General features: G+C 43.5%; 1 protein-coding gene across 1 annotated transcript in view; it reads left to right on the top strand.

Moving 5' to 3' along the window:
* The window catches only part of THBS4 (thrombospondin 4), a 38,014-nt gene that overhangs the window by 15,398 nt on the left and 1,883 nt on the right, over positions 1 to 20,733 (top strand). Inside the window, exons 6-21 of the mRNA XM_065860856.2 lie at positions 291 to 342; positions 1,686 to 1,858; positions 4,982 to 5,119; positions 5,753 to 5,830; positions 8,444 to 8,596; positions 9,728 to 9,832; positions 10,068 to 10,175; positions 11,670 to 11,829; positions 12,433 to 12,551; positions 13,214 to 13,266; positions 15,270 to 15,463; positions 15,723 to 15,901; positions 16,814 to 16,862; positions 16,961 to 17,157; positions 17,973 to 18,145; positions 20,298 to 20,437. Of these exons, the coding sequence (XP_065716928.1) occupies positions 291 to 342; positions 1,686 to 1,858; positions 4,982 to 5,119; positions 5,753 to 5,830; positions 8,444 to 8,596; positions 9,728 to 9,832; positions 10,068 to 10,175; positions 11,670 to 11,829; positions 12,433 to 12,551; positions 13,214 to 13,266; positions 15,270 to 15,463; positions 15,723 to 15,901; positions 16,814 to 16,862; positions 16,961 to 17,157; positions 17,973 to 18,145; positions 20,298 to 20,437 (2,071 nt within the window). The remainder of the gene's footprint in view (positions 1 to 290; positions 343 to 1,685; positions 1,859 to 4,981; positions 5,120 to 5,752; positions 5,831 to 8,443; positions 8,597 to 9,727; positions 9,833 to 10,067; positions 10,176 to 11,669; positions 11,830 to 12,432; positions 12,552 to 13,213; positions 13,267 to 15,269; positions 15,464 to 15,722; positions 15,902 to 16,813; positions 16,863 to 16,960; positions 17,158 to 17,972; positions 18,146 to 20,297; positions 20,438 to 20,733) is intronic.

Raw genomic sequence — 20,733 nt, 5'->3', positions numbered from 1 at the left:
CATTTGTTACACTTGCTCGTGGGTGTCAGAACTGGAATTGCTGGTGGCGCATGCCTTTTATTAAACATATTATTCTTAAAGGTCCTGTTGATGAAGGCTGAACTGAAGTACAACCATTATCACTGTCCTTAATTTTATGGAGTACAAAGAGCATCTCATTTCAAAATGGAGTACCTATGTTGCATGGTTTGAGTGGCATTTTGGGGAAAAATGATAATGATTCTTCTGGCAGCCAAGTGCAAACTGGAGCTGCCTGCATCCAACTAATGTTTATTTTCTATATCCTCAAGGTCAAAGAAACAACTTTTCTGAGAAATACCATAGCTGAGTGCCAAGCATGTGGTAAGTATTCCTGCTGTTGCCTGTAAAAGGCAACCAGATGAGATGTACAGTCATTTTAAAACTAGTATTGATTGCATCAGCTTTATGTGGTTTCTAAGAAGTACTTTTAAAAAAGGCTGTGTCTAAAGTTCTAGATGTATTGGACACAACTTTAAAATAGATTTTCATTAGTGAAAAAGCTTTGAGTTTGCATAGACCTGGCTATCGCCTCTTGGAGGATAAAAGCCCACTAAAGAAAGCAGTAACACCCTGTGCTGTCTGTTCTTGCTCTGCCACAAAGCTGTGCCACATGGTCCTGCGGAGGGAGACATTGACTGCCAGGTGTCTCATGAACAATCTCAGTAGGAGGACAAGGGAGGAATCACGTTCTGCTCTGCCTGGTATTGTCAGTCTGAGGAAGATCCTGTGCAGTCCACCTGGAAGTCACTGGATTCTGAGTAGGCAGTCACTGGTTAGCAGCAGTAAGACCCAAAGGGTGTTACTTCCATCTTTTCACTCAATGGAAGGAATAAATGTTTTCCCAAATGCCACTGCATGACCCTCCTACACAACTGACAATCAGGAAACACATGCACTCAGTATAAAAACCAAAATACTCCCTTACTCGGTTGGGCAGGACGCCTTAAACTCATCGCGCCTTTTAGTTGATTTCTTCTCCCAGTCTGTCAGCCTCATCAAAACACAAGTTGAGCTCCAGCCAGGTTAACCTTTATGTGTAAGCACCAAAGAAAAAGACCATAAATCCTGCATGCATCAGTAGCAAAATTCAGCACCTGCCGGTGTCAGAAAACTTTGCTTTACCCCAGGCCTGGTCTCTGCACCTAAGCCGGTGTACTTGCATGTCCTGCAGCATGTTCCTGGGCTGCCAGCTGCCACTGCTTTTGTTCCTCTTATTTGTAAACTGTCAGATACACTCTTGAGAAACCATGGCACTGTTTTTTTATTAAGTGGTGATGTTGCCGATTTAGCCAGAGAAATGCCTTGTACCATCACACTTGAGTCCCTTGGGCTGTTTGAGCTCACTGGCTTCCAGAGTTTCCTCCCCTGGCCAACAGCAGGTCTGTGCTGGGACTAACCAAGCAGGAGGGCTCACATGTGTAGCCAAAAGATGCACGTGGGCTTAACAAAATAACCTTAGTTTCCCATGTCTGGGGACACAGCAAGCTGCTGGGCCATTCCCAACATAAGGTCTTTTCAGCCACAGCACAGCTGGTAGCCGCACGGTGCCGAAACACGAAGCCCCTGCTGCGCAGCATCTTGACAATCTCAGAACGCTTGCCAGCTAAAAACCATGATGGATGTTTCTTTCAATCGCTGAAACTGTTGTTCTTTCTGCATTGAAGGTTTGGGAACTGTGAATTTTCCAACTCAGCTTCCTAGGCGCAGTAAACCCAAATGCGAAGTTAATTCCTGCTTCAGGGGAGTCAGGTGTATGGAGACAGCCGATGGATTTCAGTGCGGCCCCTGCCCTGAAGGGCTCACGGGAAATGGAGTTACCTGCTCAGATATCGATGAGGTAAAATAGTGACTTTCACTGCATTAAAAAGAAAAAAGAAAAAAAAAAAGCTAAAAAGCAGCTGTTTCATAGATACCAATAGGATGCTGATGCTTGATGTCTTCAGCATTTGCTGACTGCTTGCACAATTAATATTAATTCATTCTAATTTGATTCTACCTCCCTATTTTGCTGTTGTTGCAACTTTGTGGAGGTCATCTGTGTGAGAACTTGAAATACCCTGGTGAGTTGAGAAGTCTCTTTTGATGTTTGGAAAAAAAAATGCAAACAGAACACACGAAAAATCCCACAACAACAATAACCAAACCAAGCTTTTGATGTAATTGTTTCTATTCTACAAGAAGATGCAGTAGTTTCTGTTACAGGCAGAACTGTATAAGCACTTCTTGTCAATATGGGCTTTATTCTTTAAATTGTAGTGCTCCTGAACAAGCCTTGGAGACCAAAGCCCTCTCTTCAACCCAAACTGAAGCCATGTTTTCAGCTTTACCTTAGAAGTCTATGAATGAAAATAAAAATTTATTGTTATTGTTCCTTTTGCTTCTTTATGGTTGTGTTGAAAGCTAATAATGTTGACATAAGTATATTTTTTTTCCTTGTGCTATATGTTAGAAATTCAGAGCTTGCTTGTATTGAGGACTGAGTTAATAAATTTACAATATCTGAAACTATTAAATAAAACCTGTGTTAATTGGAATGTGACACTTACTCAGAACACAAACAACAAAACCCCCTACAACTTCACTGCATTTTTCTTGTGTCATGATTTTTGCCATTACTCCAATGATTGTTATGGGAAAGCACCTGGATATAGTAGAACAGGGAACCAGGAGTATTAGGTTAGTAACTGTGCCTGTGGATGACACGGTACTACCAATGTACCTACCTAATGATTTAAAACAACAAAAGAGATTCCTTTTTTCTCCTTCCTAGCCAACAGATATGCTATAACTGCTCTTTTGGTTTACTTCCCACTGTAGACCATCAGCAGAGAAGATGCGATGTGCCCAGCTTGTATATGTCTGTGACAAACACTGGGGAGATAAAGTGGGTTGAGTGTCGCGGTTTCCCGAGTTGTAGGTAGTGTCTTTTGTTTTGTCTCACATGGCATGGACAGTGTCTGCTGCAACAGAAGGCATGAAAAATGGAGGTGAAGTTCTGAAATGTGAATGCAAGAGGTGAAACTGAGACAGCTGTGGTGCAAGCTTCATGCCACAGATGGCTGGGGAGAGACTCAAACCAGCCTGGGTAGGGCCCACAGATGGGTTCCACCTCCTGAGCCATACCCAGACTGGGGAAAACTGTGGCAATAATGTCCTCCCTGCCATTTTCAGGGTTGAAGCACTCTACTCATGATAGCAGTAGTGGGAAAACAAACTGAGACTGGTCTGTAGTGGCCTCATATTAAAATGGTTTTCTGTGAGCAGTCAGGCTCTGCCACTGGAGATTGATGTGCCTTTGTGTTCCTGCCACCAGTCCACGTGGCAGACCTCATTTCCCATTAGAAACGGTGTCACAGAGATGCAGTCTTGCTTATATGAGGTCTTTACGTGGACAGTGCTACTGAAGTGCCACCTAATATGGGGTAGTTCTGTTCACCAGTGAATATCTCATTTAACAGCTAGAGTGTCACTTACAATTGTGGAGGAGGAGATAAAAAAAAAGATATAATAAATGGCAATAGCTTTTCGTTGTCTAATAAGGGGGGATGTGTCCTATTATTTGTTTTCTTGAGTCAGCTGAGATTAAGAAGGAAAGTAATTCTTTTTTTAAGTCTTTAGGAATCTCTTCTGGGAGAGCACCTTTCTATTGAATAAACTATTTCTGTACTTTCTAATAGCTGCCATTTAAAAAGAAGTTCATATACAAATTCTGATAAAGACAAAGCTAGATGCTTACTCACTAAGAGCTGTTGTCACTTTTTGTGAGGCTGTTAGCATCTGTGCAATATGCTCCCTTATTCATAACCAGTTTGAAGACATTACTTTAATATGCCGATGCCCTGCATCTTGGGAGCTGCAGCTCTGCTTAGTGTGCAGTGTAATTTGAGTGCCCTCTGCTGCCTACACTAAAAAATCCACAGCAAATAAGGAGCACAAAATGTCTGTCCTAGGTTTTACATTTTCGTGATGCTATTTGTGAGCCTACTTCTAACGAATCTTTCCATGAAACACACTTTGATATTCAGCATACCTTTTCTTACTCCTTTGTGTGTGTGTTTGGTTGCAAGTTGTGTGTTTGTCGTAGGTGGGTATCTTCTGCCTTGTTCTGCCTCCATCTTGTGAATGTTTTTCTGTTAGCGATGGAAGGGGGAAGAAGGCATATTTTAAAAACTCTTTTATATTTCTTATGTTTCTTATTAATTGTTGCCTTTGAGCCATATGCTGCATGATGACATGTTGATGTTTTCGGTACTCTTACAAATGCTATGTAGTGGCTGGTGTCAGAAGGGCGGCAGTGTGGGACGTGGTTCCCAAACAGGCACCCTCAAGGCTGGTGAAATGGGTCACAGCTGTTCTGTAAAACTACATTAGGCAATGAAGCGAATGATGCCTTCAGGCCAAGGCTGATGCTGTGGATGTGTGGTATTTTGGGAGAAGTGCTGAGGGTTGTCTGTGAGCCTCTGGTCTGGAAATGTGTGGATGTCACTGACACATTGCTGCTCATCTGGCTCATGTTTGAACTTCACTTTTGGCTGTGAGATTTGCCCAAATATAAATGAGGGAAAAATGCTGCTGCCACTTTCATGTGTACAAAACACAACTGCAGGTGGGTTGGAGTTACACAGCTTTGCTGATGTTGTGGTCTGGACCCTTCCAAGGGACTCTCAGCCTCTGAGGGAGCTGAACCTGCCCAGCAAAGGGAAGGATTGGCAGTCAGAGCTTAGGGCATCAACCACAGACTATGGTGGAAGATTGCAAATGTTACTTACATTACAGGGATAGCTGAAGACCCTTGGGGGTCAGAAATACACGGAGAGACTGTTTCCTCTGTAAGCCAGCCCTGAAGAGGAGACCTGCAGACATTGCAGAGAGCACTGCCTTTGACATGTCTGTGCACACAGCCAGCACCCGGACGTTACTGAAGCATGAATGTGTGCTTGGTTCATTTTTTTCTTTGCAGTGTCGTTACAGCCCTTGCTTCCCTGGAGTACGATGTGTGAACACTGCTCCGGGTTTCCGATGCGAGACATGTCCCCCAGGATACACAGGACAAACCGTGCAAGGGGTAGGACTCAGCTACGCCAAGAACAATAAGCAGGTGAGTGGTGGCATCCCCGTGGTAACCACCATGGCAAGGTGCTCATTTATATCAATGCATCTGTGTTGCATTTTATTTATACTTCAGTCATTGTGTAATTGCCTTGTGCAGTTAGGCAGAGCTCAGAGCCTTTAAATTAGAAGATCTGGGTTGTGTTTGCTTGGCTTTAATGGGAGGATTAACAGCCCAATACTCAGGGCTGGTATGGAGACAAGAAAAAATGTCATTATTGGTATCTCTAATCAATTCTAAAGGGCCTCTGCTGATTTCTGTAAACTGGATTTGAACCAGGAAGAGTACAGCAGAAAAGGCCTATTTTACTCTCATTTTTTGCATGTTCCTGTAGCACTTCACGAGGGGAACATAGTTCTTGTCTAAACTCTTGTGGGCAAACCAGAAGTCCATCCTAAGGTTGAAATTTTCTGTATCACAGTGTTTCTGCAGGGTTTAGGTATGTCTGGTGATCCACTGGAACGCTAGCCTGTGGGTATATCTGTGCCATTCCAAGAGTGGTTTCAGGAGAGGCTATCACTCTATTCTGGACTCAAATTTTAGTGACTTTTCTTCAGACTCAGATCTCAAATTGACATTGTTTTTTTTTTTTTTTTACGTGTTGATTTGTTTTATTGCTAGATCTGCTTAGATATTGATGAATGTCAGAATGGTGGACTTGGACTCTGCGTTCCAAATTCCCATTGCATAAACACTTTGGTAAGTATCTTTTCATTCATGGCTTTAAAAAATTGATTATTTTAAAATTCCATTAGGCTGGGATTAGATTTATGGCTCTGATTGAAGACCTGAATAATACATTTGTTGTCTTCATCTAAGCCAAAGAACCCTTTCCCCTTTTCCTGACTAATAATAAAAAAACCCAATACTTGGTTTGTCATTAACATGTCCATCTGCACTGTATCATGATCACTTTCCCAGAGGAACAGCAAGAACTCCTCTCCACACCATCCAGTTATGTGTATTTATGAGTATGTTATTGCAAGGAACCTCCTTTGAAAGATTAAACCTTTGCTTCCTCTCATCTCCTCCCGCCTGGGAACTGCTGCAACAAGCAGTTGCCTGGGATTGTTGTGACTCATATGCAGGGTGCAGCACTTGGCCTTGTTGAACCTCATACAGTTGGCGTCAGCCCATAGATCCAGCCAGTCCAGATCCCTCTGTATGGCCTTCCTGCCCTCCGGCAGATCAACACTCCCACCCAACTTGGTGTCATCTGCAAACTTACTGAGGATGCCATCGATTTCTTCATCCAGATCAGATCATTGATAAAGAGATTAAACAGAACTGGCCCCAATTCTGAGCCCTGGGGAACACCACTTGTGACTGAACGCCAACTGGATTTAACTCCGTTCACCACAACTATTTGGGCCCAGCCCTCCAGCCAGTTCTTTATGCAGTGAAGAAAATGCCCATCCAGGCCATGAGCTGCCAGCTTCTCCAGGAGAATGCTGTGGAATACAGTGCCAAACGCTTCACTGACGTCCAGGGGGACAACATCCACAACCTTTCCCTCGTCCACTAAGTGGGTCACCTTGTCATAGAAGGAGATCAAGGTGGTTCAAGCAGGACCTACCATTCATAAACTCGTGCTAAATGGGCCTCATCACCTGGTTGTCCTGTCTTGTGTGTGCCACTTGCCACTGTCAAATACTGTTCTGCTATAGCTGGCTGCACAAAGCAGGCTTTCTCCATAGCAAGAGAGAGATTAAAAGTGTCCTGCAGGTGTAAGGTGGTCCTTTTTGCCGCTAGGTATCATTGAGACTGCCAGTAGTGTTTGAAGTGGTGTGCTTTCCTTGTGAATAACCTTGTTTTTCTAGGACTGCTTTCACTGTTCAATATGGTGTGGGTTGGTTTTTTGTTTGTTTTTGTTTGTTTTGGTTTTTTATGTCTAGAACATGTCTGTTGCAACTTGTATCTTATTGCATGACTAGTCCTGTTCAGGAGGCCATCAGGTCCTGTTTGCAGAGTACAGCAGGTGTCCTGCCGCCTGTCAAAACAGAGCAGTGTGGGTTTTTTACTTTTGTCTCCCTTTACAGTTTGGTCTGGAAGTGCTGCCTTAAAGGCTATTTTAATGCATACCAGAGCTTGATATAGGACAGAACATACTGAGCAAACTCAGCAGACTCCAGAAGATATTACCCTGGCCTCCATTAGGAGAAAATACATTGGCTGGTATGTTTTATATAGGCCATATCATGTGCCTGGCCCACCGATTATTTTACTCTTCAGTCATCTGTGTATCTTAATCTTCAGGCTAAAAGTATGCAGACAGCACAGACTAAAATACAGTGGCCAGCTGGGTAGTAAATGTATCTCTCAGTCATGATGGATGGGGACAATCCTGACAGTTCTTCCAACAGGCGTTGTAAGGGAAGAGTGAAGTTGTGCGAAGTGCCTCAGTTTCACAAAGGGATGGATACACGAGTTTGTCAGAGATCTGCATGTTTCTGTTCCTTGACATGTGAAAAATAATTATTCTCTATAAGGAAAAAAGATTGATTTTAATTAGCTTTTATGTCATAAGTTACAAATCTATAAGTACATGAGATGGAGACAAAAGCCACATGACATGCCTAAAGAAGACCCCTTCTTAACAGCATTTATCTCTTTATGTCTCATGTAGTGATTGTCCCAGCACACTCCGAGATTCCTTGTCTTAGCTCCTTTGGGTTTGTTTACACAAGAGAATGGCACAAATATAAAACATATACGTATAAGTCCAGGTAAACCACTGCAAAAAGTTACATGGATGTTCTTATTTTAGTGTAAATGAGGATGACCATGTATTCAACTCCTGAATGTTTTTTTTGAAGTACAGCATTTAGCTCAAATTAACTTAAAAACATTTAAGTTAGAAAAATAAAATGGGGCAAAGACATTATGAACTTTCATGTCTGTCTTTGATTAAAAGTTGTGGCCAGGTGAGTTTAGATAAGCCAATGGGTCTGCTTTACACAGAAGTAAGAGCATCCAGTATGATTGAGCAGGTGCTGCTTAGAATGTTACACAGAGTTTTGGCCACCCGGAAGCAGTTCAGAGTGATGCTGGCAGGGACAAGACCTCATGAAGAAGCTTTTGCTGCTACATGACTTTTCTTTGGCTTGAAAAAAGGTGAGACTAGAGTGTTTTTTTTTACCAGCCTGCACTGTGGGAGCCAAACCTGAATTTCACATAGAAAATAAAGTTTGTTCACAGTGCAAGAGGCCTTAATGGGTGAAAAATTACACTTGCACAGCATAAGCAGTGTGACATGCATCTTGCTTATGTGGTTGTTTTAAAAGTCCGGCTACTAACTTTTTGTTCTTACAGGGGTCTTATCACTGTGGCCAGTGCAAACCAGGATATACAGGAGACCAAGTCAGGGGATGCCAGGCTGAGAGGAGCTGCAGAAATCGAGCCCTCAATCCATGCAGTGTCCATGCCCGTTGTATTGAGGAGAAGAGAGGAGAAGTGACATGTATTGTGAGTTCATAAATTCCTGCATTTATACAGTGAAAAATAGCCTTTTTTAGGTTGTAACTGAGGAAGTCTCTGTGGTTGTTTTATACAGTTGAGTGTTTTAACCAGGTTGTGGCACACTGGCGCAGCCAGCTACAAAAATAACTGGGCTGAGTCTGTCTTGCAGTTGTTCTCTTCTTGGAGCATGTCTGTAAGGCACCCATACTCATGTACTGTATCTACTGTGTCTGTGTAATTAGATCTTTTGAGAATGGCTTTTATAGACTTTCTATAGTCTCCTGAGAAAAGACCATCCAGTGTCACTCTTCAGAAGACATCACAAGGACAAATTCCTCTTCTGGTGCTCAGCTACAAAGCTGTGAGTAGGGATCCTCTCTGCATAACCAATGTGCCTCTATTTGCCTGCTGATCAAGGTGGTATTTTTCCAACTGAGACCACAGATTCTAGGGACAGGTGGACTGTACTGTGCTTTCCAGCCGTGGGGGCAGAGGAGCACCAAGCAGCATATGAACTGTCGTTGTAGGAGTCTAACTGAAATATATTACCTACTTTTTCCAGCTTCCAAGGGTAAGCAAGAGACTAAAGCTGTGTCCTAAATCTGGATACAGTGCATGCTTTTGCTGGCGCTTTCTTTGGTCTCATTTTCAAGTACCTCTATTTCAGAGCAGAAGAATCTGTGATATTTTAAGCCCATGCTGTAATGGGAAGATGTGAAGATGCCTAGATACTTGTGTTAGGCAAGTCCTCGTTTTAAGGAGAGGCCACAGTTTGACATGCAATTCTCTGCACGCATCTTCAGTTAGAACACAAATTAGGCATTGGTTTGAGTACCAATTTAATTGACTAGGAGAAGCTTGTGTGCAGGTGCACTGAAATCATTAGGTGTTGCAGGCACACATTCCGTTTAACATCAAGTCTTAGCTCTTTGTAGTTGTGCCTAGATACAGAGAGCTTGAAACAAAGATTTTCTTTCCACGTTGGTGGATGCTGAAGTGTACCTTGTTGTACTTCAATGTCTCTCCATGCCTTCTGTATGTTAGTGTTTTCAAGACTGATGTGTGGTTTCCTTCCTGAATATTGCTACAGTGACTCATTGGCCCTTTGATAGTACTACCATGGTGTTTTTTTGATAGTGTGGCATTGGCTGGGCTGGTGATGGTTATATTTGCGGAAAAGATGTTGACATTGATGGCTACCCTAATGAAGAGCTCTCATGTTCTGCTGAAAACTGCAGAAAGGTAAGGAATAATTTCTTAATCCTGTAATAGTTCAGAGCCTGAAAGGTGAAGAGGAAGAATGGAAGAAACGTGACTGGATGTGTTAACCTTTTTTGAGTTATTGAATTCCTCTGGATAAATGCTATTTAATTTTATTAACTGACTAATTAAAACAATAATAGAAAAAGTCATTCCACTTATGAAAGTATCCAGTTTACCCATAGAATACCAGACACGTCTCATTTTTTTTGTCTAGGACAATTGCAGATTTGTCCCAAACTCTGGACAAGAAGATGCCGATGGTGATGGGATTGGAGATGCCTGTGATGATGATGCGGATGGAGATGGCATTCCCAATGAGCAGGTGCTATATATAGATCAGGCTGTAGGGATCTCTGCAGACAGAAGAAGCTCACGTTACTGCAATAGGCAGTGATTTTGAAATCTGGCTCACTACTTCTTGCCAGAGATTATCCCATACCCACCATTGTCAGCAGCTCTGTAAATCCTGTCTTTTTCCTTTATATTATATAGTCCTCAGTCTTGTAAGACTTAAATCCAGGCTGTCTCACCCAGCCTTAAATCCCACCAGTATATGTTCTGTTATTATATTTTAGCATTGAATTCTAGAGCTTTTTTTGTATACAGAACTTGTATCCTTCTGCCATACTCTGCAAAGCATAGCCTTCAGGAACTTTACTTGCATTAGTGTCTTTCTTTTGGAAGAGCAGGTTAATATGACATCATATTCCATGAGGGATCCAAAACCCACAGAAATTAAAGGGTGTCTAGCCAATAACTTGGAAAAACTTTTTAATCGTATTCTCAAAGCAGAAGAAGTTTCCATGTGGGTACACTACTGCAGAATACATCTGAGAATAAATTCAGACTGTAAGAGCCCTTTTACGTTCGCCCCGTATCGTGACATGCCCACTGTTGTTCCGTATTAATGTCCTTCTGTGGTATTACTGAATGTACTTCAAGGGAGACAACAAGAACACTCTATCCAGAATACAAATTTACGTGTGGAGCTTGAGCAGACTACCAGTCACAGGAGGTCTGTCTCAGGCTGTTTTTCCACAGAGGCCAACCCTAAATTCTGGTAGCTTGAAGCAACTGGTTTTATTAATGTTCTGTAAGGAAAGATGTTAAATTCTCCTTCAACTGTAAATCTATGTGTAGATTCAGCACCTTTACAGTCAAGTATCTTCTGTATGGTTGCTAAGCTCTGTTCTGCCTCTGTGTGTGCAAGAGAATGAGGCCACATGTGTGCTAGATGGGAGAGGAGAGTTTACACCACTTTGAAATAACGTTTTCTCCATATACCTCCTGAGAGTCTTAGAGAATCAACAGCAGATTGGTAGATGGGGTGGGGAGGTAGGGGGAAGAGAGAGAGACTCGTACTGTTTTGCATTAAAAAGTCCTGAATTTCAAAGTGTTTCCACCTTAGTTTGAGTCTCTACCAGAAGGGGGCAACGGCTTTTCACTGGGAGCATCTGTAAACCCTGTCAGGGTCTCTGAACTGCAGCTTTTGAGAAGGATGTGTAAGGAAACCAGGGCACAAAACCCAGAACCAGATTATTCACCATGGACCTATCCAAAATGAGAGTCAGAGGTCGAAGTTGCAAATAAAGCCTTATGATACTGGGTGTTAATGTTTAGGGTTCCCACAATGTGATTCAAAGCAGAGCTTTGAGGGAGCCAGCGAAATCTGATCCAGAGCTAATATTCACATAAAATATCAAACTGCTCATAGTAACCATTCTTGTGAAAGCAGAAATAAATACAAGAGTTATGTAAATCCACTAAAGTAGAAATTAAAGATGAGGGACCTGGTTCATGTCTGTGTCTCTTGCAGGACAACTGTGATTTGGCTCCCAATGTTAACCAGAGAAATGGCGACCAAGATATCTTTGGGGATGCTTGTGACAACTGCCGCAATGTCCTGAATAATGACCAGCGGGACACAGATGGTGATGGGAAAGGAGATGCTTGCGATGATGACATGGATGGAGATGGTTGGTAATTCTTCACTTCCAGCTTCTCTGATGCTCTTGAACAAGCTGCTAATATTGTCTTTGTTCATTAAACCTGTGTTTGGAATAGTTACTCTTTAGGTTAATATATATCTTATAGCTTCCATTGGAAGCAGATAAACCAAGCCATGTTTCATGAGTAAGTTAAGGTTGTTGGTTGTTCAGTAATTCCTTAAAGGTGCAGACATGTCCCAGAGTACCCAGCTGCTGCCTGTCTCAGATGCCCAAGAGCTACATACTGTCTTATTTTCATTGCTGTAGGAGGCTCAAAAGAAGTGACAAAATCACAACCCATCAAATGTAGTAATGAAGATGAAACGTTCCATCCTGTAAGCTGTAATACAGGAACAGGACAGAATGAATTGTGTGTAATAAATTGTGTGTGATGGGGTTGAAAGCTGTTCTTCAGCAAAGTGTTTCTAAGTTCTGTTAAATGAATGGATGCACAAATAAGAAAGATTTGCTGTGCAGGTTTATAATGTCATTGCGTAATTAAGTAGTTTCCTAAAAGGAATAGTGTCTTTACTGTTTTCGCTGTTTATTTTGTCCAATAACAAATATGGGAATTGTCCACTTTTTTGCTAGGTATTAAGAACCTTTTGGATAATTGTCAGAGGATCCCCAACCAAGATCAGGAGGACATGGATAACGATGGTGTTGGTGATGCCTGTGACAGCTGCCCTACAATCAGCAACCCAAACCAGGTCAGCAGGCAGAAAGAAAAAACATCTTCATTTCGAGAGAGGGACCGCTGAGGTCCAAAAGAATGCAAGAGAACGAGGCAGCTTATGCAGCCACAGTGTTTATCTTTCAACAGTAGGTACTCAGGGAAGTTTATGGAGCTTCAAATTCTCCTGACATGGGAAAGAGAAGCCACCAGGTGTATTTCTTTCATTAGGACAAAGTCCTGGTGTCCTTATTTAGTAAAACTTTCTCTGCTCCTAGGCAAGAAGTCAGTGAGACTTTTCATGTTTTGAATTCTGATTAAGCCCCTTGTAACTAACAAAAAATGCTGGAAACTTTAGAGAAACCTGGTGCATTTTTAAAGCTGCTTAGAAGTCAGCCTGTTGTAAATGAGAGATACTTTTTTCCAACAGCAGAAGAATCTTGCTTGAACTGTTCATCTTGCTTGAACTTCTGCAATCAAATTTAAGCCTGTTTATTCATTGTCTGGGTTTTTTTCTTTAATAAAACTGACTTTTTGTTTAGATAGATGATACAAACAAGAAAACACATTTTGTGAAACAAGTGTTTCCACATGCTTTCATTTTAATTGTATTTTATTTGCTTGTGTTTTGGTTTAATACTGCCATTTTAGTAGATGCTTTCAGCAGCTGATACTGGAACTTTCTGTTTCCTTTTGCAGTCAGATGTTGACAACGACCTGGTTGGAGATTCCTGCGATACCAATCAGGACAGGTATGCTGTGTTGTGGCCTGTAGCAGCAGCAGGAAAGTGGCAGAGGCTAGCCTTAAGCTGGAGCATGCTACTGATGCTTGGAGAGCGTTGATCCCTCAGACTAGCCTGGACTTAAGTCCATTGCCTCCTCAAAGACATCTTACTTCAAAAACAGTGTTATGATTTATCAGCCTAGTTGGTTTGCTGCCCTGTGGCACTACAGTTATAGAGCCCTTCACCTCTAGCCCCATGTTCACACAGGCTTCCTCTAAGTTCCTGTGGAAGTGACATTCAGAGCAGTTCTCTGGCTCTAAAATCCAGAGCACTGCTCAGAGCTTCTTAGTGAGGTAAAATATTTTTTTCTTTATTTATTTTTTGTTTTTCTTTTCTTTCCTTTTTCCCTTTAGCAGAAATTTCACAGTTAATGCCTGTGTGTTTTTCCATAAGAACGTACCATTTCAGAAACAGGATTTTATTAGCAAGTGTAAACCATTTGCAGACAGACCCCTTTGCTTTAGCACAGCCAGAGTGGCAAGACTCCTCTGTGGCTTTTACATGCTCTGAGCATTTGGGGGAGCACGTCCCATGGCTAATGCCTGGCTGGAAGCAGCTTCTGCATAACCAACTTTGGGGATGGCAAGTGTTCTCCTGGGCTCCTCACTTAAAGCAAGAGGAGAGGGAAGTCATAAATTCTGTGCTGGCACAGCATTTCTGCAGCTGCAGACGGCTGCAAGGTCTCACTCAGGTCTGTTGATAGCTGTTGCTGTCTGGGACTGTAAGTATGGGGAGCCCATTTTCCTCCTCCCATGGAGCATTCCCAGTCTTGGCCCAGTAGCTGCCAAACCCCCAAGCTGGGAGCTGTTTTAAGTCAATATGGCCTTATTTTTTCCTGTTTTAAAAAAGAACATGATTCCTTTTTTCCCTCGGACATAACTACTGTATTAGAAGCATTACATGGTAGAAATGCTCTAGCTCTCCCTGAGGTTAACCTTGCAATAGATACACGTGCATGGTCCTCATTGAATTTTATCTCAAGAATGTGCAGACATTAGTTGCTGTGACCTAAAATTAAAGCACCTTTCTTAAGGAGGGAGAGATAAGTGGGAATATGCAGATATAAGCGGCAGCACTGCCTTAATTTGGCTGCATGCCCCTTCTGCTCTGCCTGTGCTAGGCAAAAATCTACTGAGGTGAAGCATGCCTGCTTATTGCCAGAAACTATTTTGTTTATACAAAACACACCTGACTTCAGGACACTCTTTTGCGAAGATGCACTTAGCTCTTGGCATGGAGAAACAAGGCAGCCACCCCATAACTTCCCAAACCCTTTTCTGTAGTCTGTGTCCCCGTTCCTGGTGACTCTTCACTGTAACCAGCTGACACAGCTATGGGCTGGAGGGCAGCTTGAGAGCTACAGACTTTCTCCTCTCTTCCTTACTGCGCACCTCCCCTGTGGCGCCGAAACGTAACAAAACTTGCTATGCAGGGGGGTGAAAGTGATGCTTGTTTTTAAAAAAGTCTGATTTCAGGTGCTCATGCAGAGTCTCCCATAGTTTTTTATTCACTCTCACACCTGCATGTTCATGAGCACCAAGACACTTGTGGACAACGTGTGGCAAGGGACACCAGCTGTTGAGCTCTTACTGTCTCCTGAGTGCCTTTTGACTGGTGACACTGCATTTGTTGGATGTGCTTTACATGCCCTTTAGGAGTGGATGTTGTTTGGGATCTTGGGCTCTGGTAACTATTCCCACTCCATGGAAGGCTTTCTTTTCTTTTCCTCATCTACGTATTTTTATAGCTCCAGGCTTAGTCTTCATCTTCCTGCCACCTTATCATACAGTCTGTTTTGTGTCCCCACTCTGTTCATCCAGCTGAGGAACACGAGGTCATGGTGCCCCTGGTCTGTTTCCACCTCTGGCCGTGCCTCCAGTGTGTTTCCCACTCAAGGCACCTGTGCCATCCCTGTGCAGAGGCAGGAGCTGATGCTGACGTGCCATTTCTCTTTGTCTCTGTGCTCGCAGCGATGGCGATGGGCACCAGGACAGCACAGACAACTGCCCTACCATCATTAACAGCTCCCAGCTGGACACGGATAAGGACGGGTTGGGTGATGAGTGTGACGAGGATGATGATAATGATGGCATTCCTGACCTCTTGCCTCCAGGCCCTGACAACTGTAGGCTGGTCCCCAACCCAGGGCAGGAAGACGATAATGGTAAGATGGGCCTTCAGGAGCCATTTTGGTGCCTAGACACTGCATCCCTCCCCAGTCATTACACACGTTCACCAGGATCCAACACAGTCACCATGTGTGCATGCGCTCATCCCAGGATGTCCCCAGGTCCCCTCCCCAGGCACTGTGGATATCGGGGCTGAGACTCCATCTGCTTCTTGGAGACCTTGATCCAGTGGCTCAGCCAGATGTGGTTACTTGCTGCACCATAAATCTGCTTTCACTTCTCCAATGCATTCAGGTGATGGAGTTGGGGATATCTGCGAGTCTGATTTTGACCAGGATACAGTGATTGATCGGATCGATGTGTGCCCTGAGAATGCAGAGATCACCTTGACAGACTTCAGGGCCTATCAGACAGTGGTGCTGGACCCAGAGGGGGATGCACAGATTGATCCCAACTGGGTGGTTCTGAATCAGGTAAAAGTACATCTGATCTTTCTTACCTGTCTGAGAAAGATCATTTGAAAACCACAGTAAAACTGTCTCTATAATTACTGGACTTCTGGCAAACAAGGAAAAGTGGAAGCTGTTGGCTGACTATTTTGCAGGAGCTTTAATGGAGTAACTTTCTTCTAGCATATGATAGCTTGAAGCTTGATGCTCCAAATAATCTAAAATATATACTGGTCATCTTGTTCTTGGTGGATTTCACTGCTGCCAAGAAGGCAGATGTGACACTGTTGTATCACTCTGTCAAAATATTTCTGTAGCAAGCAGTTTCATGAATCCTTCCGAGAATCTGGAAGTCTGACCTGCTGTATAGCAAAGCATGTAATCCTAGATGGAGTCCAATAACTTATTTACACTAACAAATTTTAACCTTCAGGAGGCTAATGTGTTCTGAGTCACAAGGAATGTGCAATTCATTCCCAATGCCAAAGTCTCTGCTAAGCCATCTGAGATGTATACACCTTCATTAACCCAGCCCTAGCAGTCAGTTTAATCTGGAACTCCATGATCAAACTATGAACTAAGCCTAGGAAAATCTCTCTTCCCTGCCCCAGTGCCTTTACCCCCCCCCCAAGTCATATCTCAATTTCTGGCCAGGTTCAGTGATTTCAAGAAGAATATTGGGGTAGGGAAAGTATCAGAGTACCACTATGGCCATTTCTGCAATGGGAAAGGAAAAATCCATCCTGTCTTGGGGCACACAAGCAACTGAAACATTTGATTACAGTTCTTGTTTTAATTCAGAGCTACAAGTGTCACAGATGTGAGCAAACAGAGGGCATGGGAGGAGGGGGTGCTAGAGGGGGGCCAGATGAATCTGCCAGGCTTAGCCAGCCCAGCTCATCACACATACTAAACACCCTAAATTTACTCTTACAGGGCATGGAAATTGTGCAGACTATGAACAGCGATCCTGGCCTTGCTGTTGGTATGTACCCTTTTCTGAAATTCAAGTTTTACAGCAGAAACTTAAAGCATGTGAACACATTTTCTGCAGACTTGTTTTTAACGTGCGTGTATCCTCAGGTTACACAGCTTTTAATGGCGTCGACTTTGAGGGCACCTTTCATGTGAACACGGTGACAGATGATGACTACGCTGGCTTTATTTTTGGTTATCAAGACAGCTCTAGCTTTTATGTGGTGATGTGGAAACAGACCGAACAGACGTACTGGCAAGCGACTCCCTTCAGAGCGGTTGCAGAGCCCGGCATTCAGCTAAAGGTACTGGTCGTGGCTCCTCACTGGGGACACAGTGGTCGCCACAGCCTGGCCATGCCACCCTGCCTCCTGACTGCCATGGGCCAAGCCATCGTGCTGTGTGTTGTTCAAACCATCGTACTGCGTGTTAGCCGTGCTGCCCTGCTGCTCTGCTCTCCCAGTGTCACCACTGCCAAGTCAGGCAGCTGTACCACAGCCCTGCTAATAGCACTGTTTTTTAAGGAACTTAATCTCCAGTCTTGCCGCTGCACATCAGCTGCAGTGTTTAGTCTCTGCTCTCATTGTGCTCTTGCTGTAATTGATCAAATTGCCTCACAGAATCACACAGAAACACAGAATGGAAGGGACCTCTGGAGATCATCTGGTCCTACCCTCCTGCTAAAGCAGGTTCACCTAGAGTAGATTGCACAGGAATGTGTCCAGGCAGGTTTTGAATGTCTCCAGAGAAGGAGACTCCACAGTCTCTCTGGGCAGCCTGTTCCAGTGCTCTGTCGCCCCAGAAGATGTTTCTCCTTGTGTTTAGGTGGAGCCTCCTATGTTTCAGTCTGTGCCTGTTGCCCCTCATCCTGTCATTGGGCACCACTGAAAAGTCTGGTCCCATCTTCTTGGCACCCACCCTTTGGGAGGATGGGACCTCTTCTACTTGATACAGGTGCTCAGTTGCTTTTCCGTGCAGCAGTGGCTCTGGTTATGCAAGAGAAGTTAGGGGCTTGTGAGAAGGAGGGAGGGTGGTTCTGGAGACCCACTCCCCACTACAAAAAGAGTTCCTCAAAGTGACATTTCTCTGTGCTTAGCATTGGGAAATTGTATTTCTACAGGCTGTGAAATCCAAGACAGGTCCTGGTGAGCATCTCCGTAACTCCCTCTGGCACACAGGGGACACCAGTGATCAAGTCAGGCTGCTGTGGAAGGACCCCCGAAACGTAGGGTGGAAAGACAAAGTCTCCTACCGCTGGTTCTTGCAGCACAGGCCCCAGATTGGTTATATCAGGTAAGAGAGGAAAGGATAGATAAGGTGAGTACAGGTACATGTCTGCCTAAACTGTTGTTTCTCAACACCGAATTCAGATGATGATCTGACAATTTATTATATTTCTGGGTTTTGCACTGATGAAACCTTATAACAGGTTAGACTTTTGAAATTCAGCTTACAGTTCTTTTCCTAGGAAAGACAATTCCAAGCTAAGCCTGTTTGTGACTGAAGTTTTCTACCATCTGGCTGTTGTAACTATGCCCTACCCTAACAAACCCTTTTCTGGCTTTAATACCTTGTTTTCTAACCTGCTACTAGCCACTGATCTGAAAAGCAATGCATTTCAAATTTCTTAATTTTGGTCTTTTAGAGTATTTTTGTTGGAATTGTGATAGTTCATTTACATGTTCTGGGATAACAGAATTAATAAAAGGTTATGACTAACTAAGATCAGGAATTATCCTGACGTGATAGATTTGAGATTACGTAACATATATGCAGAAAGTTTGTCAAAGCTATGTAATCCATTTTACTTAAAAAAATTCACCATTCAGGAGGAAGAGTTTCACTCTGCAACATCCAAATCAGCAGGAATTATACTTGTAGAATAAGGTTGATGTTAAAATGCAAAAAATTAACTGCTCTGGCATCAACAGCTCAGGTTTTGAAACCTTATAATAGAACAGATATACAGTTAGTTGGTCTTCAAAAAAATCACTACCCTGCAGTTGAGATGCAGTAACTTGATAGTAAAATTATTCCACTGTTCTGGTGCAGAGTATCATCCTCAGCAGTAACTGGAGTGAGTGTGTTTGACTTTATGCTAAAATGGAATAAGAACGTCCCTGCCCATAGCAGGGGGGCTGGAACTAGATGATCCTTAAAGTCCATTCCATCCCCAAACCATTCTATGGTTCCATGATTTATACTGTCAGTTATTGTGTCCCAGCCACAGGGCAGTAGTGAGTAGATCTTGAGTGGCAACTTTTGTTTAGACCAAGCTGTTTGTGAAGCTGCTCCATGAGCAATCTGCCTGCAGTTGCAGTCTTTCTTGCCACCCTAATTAATGCCCCCTGCAAAGTCAGTGTCACAAAATCCTTCAAACGCTGAAGACAGCCAGGCCTGAAGGAAACCTCTGCCAGCTCTCGGTCCAACACGTCGCTGCGGTCTGTTGAGGCCAGATGCCACAGACCATAATGTGTCTAGCAAAGGTTCTCCGAGGCTTCAAGGAAGCCCAGGAAAAAGTCACTTGAGCCAGCCTCTCCCACGGAAATTTGAAAGACAACAAGTTCTGTTCATTGTTACAGATACTTTTGAACTGCCTCAGCAAATCAGGAAGTAAGCTCAGAAACATAAGAGGGTTATGTTTAGGGGTGTTTTGGTTTTCGTTTTTTGTTTGTTTTGTTTTCCTTATTTTATGGAAAGACAGAGGAACTTTCTCTCCCTTCACCACTTGATATTTTCTTGCATGTCGGACCAGCAGTGTCCTCATCCAAACTGGGGCCCTCCAAGCTCGTCACCCTCTGGGTCGCTGACCCGGGTCCCTGAGGCTGGGGACATGGTGCCGACAGCGCTGCAGCTGCTCCAGCCCTCAGCACAGGCACATGCTGGGGAGCTGGCGGGGTGCAGCTGTTCCCAGAGCTGCCTGGGAATTTGCTGATGGGTTTTGTGACAAGAAGATGCCAGACCGTCAAAACTATTCCTAGAATTAACCACGTTCACATTTGTAAAGAAATCTCGCAGTCAAGTTTAAGATTCCAAACAGTTTTAAATTTTGCCTATTTAAAAAAAAAAAAAGAGGTTTAGTTTCAGACTTTGTGAGACATTATCCATCTGGCCTTCTTCAACCCATCTAATCTGGTTCCATCTTTCTTCTATAACTATCGACTGTGGAAATTGTCAAGAGTTGAAGCTCTCGGCCTGACTGACTACAGGAGAAAAACATTGCAGGGCTTTTGTAGGATGTGTAAAAAAAGCCAACAAGCACCTAAACACCCTCCCTGCCCGGCTCTTGCCAGTGTGCAGCATTACTCCAGTTCCTGCCCCACAGAGGAGCTATCTTAACTGCTTTTTCTCCCCAAAGCTAGAGTCACCATGGATAAAGAAATTACTTCCATCATGTTGCAGCCTGGGAGAAGACCTAACAGACCTTCTGTATTTTTTCATTAAGGGCAAGATTTTATGAAGGCTCTGACCTTGTGGCAGACTCTGGTGTGACTATAGACACCACGATGCGTGGAGGACGGCTTGGAGTTTTCTGCTTCTCTCAGGAAAACATTATTTGGTCCAACCTGAAATACCGCTGCAATGGTAATGTTGCTCTCTGGTCATTTTAGCTAACAACTAGTAAGTGACCACAAAGAACTGGTAGTGTGGCTGTTGGATTAAGCCATTTTGCATCTTTTCCTTTGCTTTTCATTTACAAGTTATTCACAGCTGTGAAACGAGTCCCCCGGCACCAGCAGCACGCTGCAGCCCAGCCAGACGGGAACTAACACCTCACAGCTGCTCCTCCCAGAGCAGTCACTCTGCTGCACAGACTGTGCCAACTAAGTAGTATAGCTGTCATCAGAGAATTAGAAACATTATTTAAAACCAGCCAGCTG

The sequence above is a fragment of the Patagioenas fasciata genome, chromosome Z, assembly GCF_037038585.1.
Source record: "Patagioenas fasciata isolate bPatFas1 chromosome Z, bPatFas1.hap1, whole genome shotgun sequence".
Taxonomy (NCBI): domain Eukaryota; kingdom Metazoa; phylum Chordata; class Aves; order Columbiformes; family Columbidae; genus Patagioenas; species Patagioenas fasciata.
This window is presented reverse-complemented; position numbering and strand designations above follow the sequence as displayed.